The sequence below is a fragment of the Penaeus monodon genome, chromosome 13, assembly GCF_015228065.2.
Source record: "Penaeus monodon isolate SGIC_2016 chromosome 13, NSTDA_Pmon_1, whole genome shotgun sequence".
Classification (NCBI taxonomy): domain Eukaryota; kingdom Metazoa; phylum Arthropoda; class Malacostraca; order Decapoda; family Penaeidae; genus Penaeus; species Penaeus monodon.
Window position 1 is genome coordinate 5126448 of NC_051398.1, and position 5000 is coordinate 5131447.

At 36.5% G+C, this 5000-nt stretch overlaps 1 protein-coding gene across 1 annotated transcript in view; it reads right to left on the bottom strand.

Moving 5' to 3' along the window:
• The window catches only part of LOC119580065, a 20048-nt gene that overhangs the window by 11667 nt on the left and 3381 nt on the right, over positions 1-5000 (bottom strand). The window contains exons 2-4 of the mRNA XM_037927968.1: positions 3833-4052; positions 2893-3108; positions 294-354 (exon numbers count right to left, since the gene is read on the bottom strand). Of these exons, the coding sequence (XP_037783896.1) occupies positions 294-354; positions 2893-3108; positions 3833-4052 (497 nt within the window). The remainder of the gene's footprint in view (positions 1-293; positions 355-2892; positions 3109-3832; positions 4053-5000) is intronic.

Genomic DNA, 5000 nt, shown 5'->3' on the forward strand with positions numbered 1-5000 from the left:
AAAAAAGAAAAAAAAGACATTAAAAAGACACTAAAATGAAAAATAAACATAAAAACTGAATATATAAAAATAAAAACTTCACACGATAGACACAAATGGCTATCTTGCGAACCACAAACAACCGCGTTTAACATGCCACCAACCACGGGAGAAAAAATCACATCTACCACACCAACAAACCCATCCCGGCGTGGGAGGTAAATGACAGTGATTATCGCTAGAATAATGGCCCTTGAGAAGTATTACTCATTTACTCACACCTGTTACTCATTCTGTGACTCTCGCTTACTCACCCGTATCCGCTGTCACTGCCATAACCACCGTAGTCGGAGGCAGAGGCATATGCGCTGTACTCTGGCAAAGAGAGAGAATTACGTGTTAAAAATTGTGCTATTAGTAGTATTTTGGTAATAACAGAGAGAGAATTACGAGTTAAATTTGGTCGTATTCTGGTAAACAGAGAAAATTGCGAGTTCAAATATGTTATTGGTAGTAGGGAGAGCGAATTACGTGTTAAAAATTGTATTACTGATAATCTGGTAAAGAGAGAATAAGTTACATGTAAAAAAATTGTGTTACTGATAACATTCTGGTAGAGAGAAAGAATTATGTGTTAAATATTGTGTTATTCTTAGTTATACTGAGTTGTGTTTGTCTGCAACGACAGAATGCTGGGACATGTACATATATTCAATCTATATGTATAGCCATCTTCATATGTCTATTGCATACTATTGTCAACATACAAGCGGTCACAAATATATACACACCTTTATCTATCTGTATCTATCATCTATCAATGTCAAGGTTAATGTATACTCAGTTATTCATACACACATGCATCCACACACATATTGGTACTCATACACATGTACACACATCCACACTTAATATACCGACACATACATGTACACATCCACGCATCCGTATGTGTACACACATCCATACATGCATATGTATACACATACACATAAACACACCCACACCCACATACACATAAAACAAATCAAAGGATATCTTACCATCCATGGTTTCCAGGAGAGTCTTATCGATAAATAAAACAACTTTTCGCTGAATCAGAATGTAATCTGTATAGATATTCTGTATGAATATCTTCAAAGGAATTGAAAAAAATCGCACGTATTAAAAAAAAAAAAATCCTAATTGCTGGTTTAACATTTAACGGTTTCCAGATCTGATTTTTTTCGGGAAGCGCTTAATTGCTCGTTATTCTTTCTTTGTTCCTAAGTACTTATGAAAGACGAAAAAAAAAAAAAAATGTTATTTATATATGTTCCTTTTTTTTCTGTTTCTAGGTATTTTGCAAAAGGCAGAACAATAAGCCAACCACAGTCCGGATGTGTTGTGACCGCTGCCGAGAGTTAACGCCGGTCAGGTAATGGGTTTAACTGTTTACGTTCTTCGTTTTGTGTGTGTATTTGTTTCGTTGTTTGGACGATTTGGGCAGTCTTGTTATTTGGTGGGTGTTTGTGGTTATCATTGAGGTGGTGAGAGATAGAGAGAGAGAGAGAGAGAGAGAGAGAGAGAGAGAGAGAGAGAGAGAGAGAGAGAGAGAGAGAGAGAGAGAGAGAGAGAGAGAGAGAGAGAGAGAGAGAGAGAGAGAGAGAGAGAGAGAGAGAGAGAGAGAAGCAATGATAAACACACCACCCACCCACCCACACATACACAAGAATGAAAACTCACTGTTATGTCAAAGTCAACAAGTCAATACAGGAACAAACTACGTATCACAGACAAACACACACAAAACAGTATTTCTCTTCTAATCTCGAACCGTAAATCAAAGCATAACTGCGTGGCCAATTTCCAAACAACACACAAATACATATTTTCAAACATTTCACGATCACTAAAAATCATCCTTCATATCGATCACACGCACTATCCAAATCGCTATACGATTTCAAATCCACAAGCCATTCGCAGTGATAACCAAGTATCCTCTTCTTTTAGAATTCATAAAAAGACCACCGGAGTCCAACCCGTTTCCGCTAATAATACAACTAACACAACACCAGGAAGAGACTTTCAGCTTGGCACCCACAGTCGTCAAAGCGAGACTGAAGATCCGGCGGCTGTGGGCGCTGAGGAACACAACATGGAGGATGAGTGTGTAAAAAATATCTTCTTGAATCTTTGTAACGACTTAACGGGGAATGAAGCATTAGCTGTCCCGTTGTGGAGGACATGCACCGGCGCGAAGGTGAAGAATGGGCGGGTCGTGACTGGCGATTTTTTTTTCCGAGGTTCGTGAACGGGTAAAAAAAAATTATTGTCATCGGAGAGGGAATTATGACTAAAATTCCCTCGTATCTTAATTTATCTTTTTCATAAATCTCGACGGAAGTGACGAACGTACAAAATGTTTCTCTCACGTTTTTCTCGTTTCTCACTCACAAAGGTATAGTGAAAAAAAAAAAATGTGTGAACGAATGATTAAATAAATCTGCTTTCTGCAAGTAATTCACGTTGAGATGACGAGGAGCCGTTCGGAGTCTTGATGAAGATGATGAATTTATTTATCGGTTTCTTGTGAAAACCGTTAAGGAGAAAATTTATGACTTTTATTTCATTTGGAAAGGATCTGCGTGGGAATGAGAAAAACAGACAACGGTTATCTGCTAATCAGTTTGTGTCTTTGACCCTCCATGACTATGCTGTCTGTCTGTTTGTCTGTCTGTTTGTTTGTCTCTGCCTCTGTGTCTGTCTGTGTCTCCCCCCCCCCCTCTCTCTCTCTCTCTCTCTCTCTCTCTCTCTCTCTCTCTCTCTCTCTCTCTCTCCCTCCCTCTCTCCCTCTGTCTCTCTCTCCTCTTTATTATCTCCCCGTCCTCATCCTTAAGCATATCTCCTCTCCTCTCGCACCATACTTACGCTCATCTTCCGGATACCCAGCATCGCGATAGAGGTCATCACTGTATCTCTCGTTGCTACTGTAACCCCCGCTGCTGCTGCCGCTGCTGTAACCCCCGTTGCTACCGCTGTAACCCCCGCTGCTGCCGCTGTAACCCCCGCTGCTTCCTCGATTCTTGCTGTAACTGCCGCTGCCGGAACTGCTGCTGCTGCTGCCGCTGTATCCATTGCGGTTGGCTGAGAAGAGGAGGTGAAATAGTTGGGATGGTTAGTTTCGGCGCTGAGGTGATTGTCGGTGTTGTTGTTAATTATTGTTGTTGATGTTCTTTTGTGTGTTGACTGTGTAGCTGCGGCGTCAGGAATTGCGCGGTTGTAACATGTGACTGTTCTTTTTTCATATAATGGAGATAAATAAAAAATAAACTGGTGTTTTTTTCAAAGATTAGGTATAAACTGACGAAAAGGAAAGAAAAATCAACATAGGTAAAAGATAATAGTAATGACAATAAAGCAAGAATAAACAGAAACACAAATAACAATAACAAAAAACAAATAGGAAAAAACAAACATGTAAGAAAAAGAAATAAAAAAACATAAAAGATAATAGTAATGATAAAATAAGAATAAACAAATAAGAACAAAAGGAAACAAGAAAAAATACAGGAAATAAAATATGAAGAAAGAAATAAAGAGAAATAACAAAAAGAGGAAAAAATAAAGAGATAGATAGCAAAACGAGAATGAAAATAAAGAAAAGGAGAAAAATAGAAAAAAAAAAGAAATTAACAAAAAGAGAAAAAAAATAGAAGAAAAAGAGAATACCCCCCCCCAAAAAAAAAAAAAAGAAAAATGAAGACAAGGAGAAAAACAGTGTAAGTAAAAATAAATAAGATAGCACTAAGACCCTCCCGAACGAAGGAAACAGAAAACAGCAGCATCCCACCCGCAGGAGGCCTCTCACCCGCCCTGTTGTTGCTCATGGAGTCGAAGGCTTTCTCGAGGTCGTAGGAAGGGCCGCTCCCGAAGCGCGACCTGCCGGGGGGAGGGAGCCGCTGGGGCGCCCTCCAGCCCTCGGGGTTCGGCAGCGCCTCCGCCTCCTCCTTCGCCGCCGCGTCCTCCGCCCTGGTCGCCGCCCACGCCAGCAGGAGGACCAGCAGGGGGAGGGGGTGTGACGTCACAGTCTGGGGGGAGAGGTTGGGGAGGGGGGAGGTTAGTGGGGGGGAGCGAGGGAGGGGGTTGTGATGATGGTGATGAGGTTGATGATAAGAGTAATAATCCGAATAATGATGGTACTAATGACGGTTATTTTAACAGACATACCAATAGCAGTAGCAATGACAACAAAGAAATAGTGATGATAATGATGATAATGTACATAATGATAATAATAATAAAGAGAACCACCACTAACATCAAGAGTGATTGCAATAACAGTGATGATAATATTGATAACAATGATAATAATAATAGCAATTTCAATAATGATAATAATAATAATAAAATAATAATAATAACAATAATAATAATAGTAATAGTAGTAGTAATGATAATAAAATGATATTGATAATAATAATAATAATAATAATAAAATAATAGCAATAATAATAACAATAATAATGATAATGATAATAATAATGATGATGATGATAATAAATAATGATAATAATAATGATAATAACCATAATAACAACAACGATAATGATAATGATAATGATGATGATAATGGTAGTAATAATAATTATAATAATAATTGTTATTATTATCGTTATCATTACTATAAAATGATAATAATAATAATAGAAAAAAAATAATGATAATAACAATCGCGATAATAACAATAATAACAATGATAATAATAATAATAATAATAATAATAATAATAATATTAATAATAATAATAATAATTATTATTATTATCACTACTATCATTATTATTATTATTATTATTATTATACAATATATAATAATATAATAATCATTATTATTATACTAATAATTATTATTATTATTATTATAACGAAAAGTAATGATAATAATCATAATAATAATTATTATTATTACAAAATAATGATAATGACAGTCATAAAATAACAACAACAATTGACATTATCAATAATCGTAACAACAAT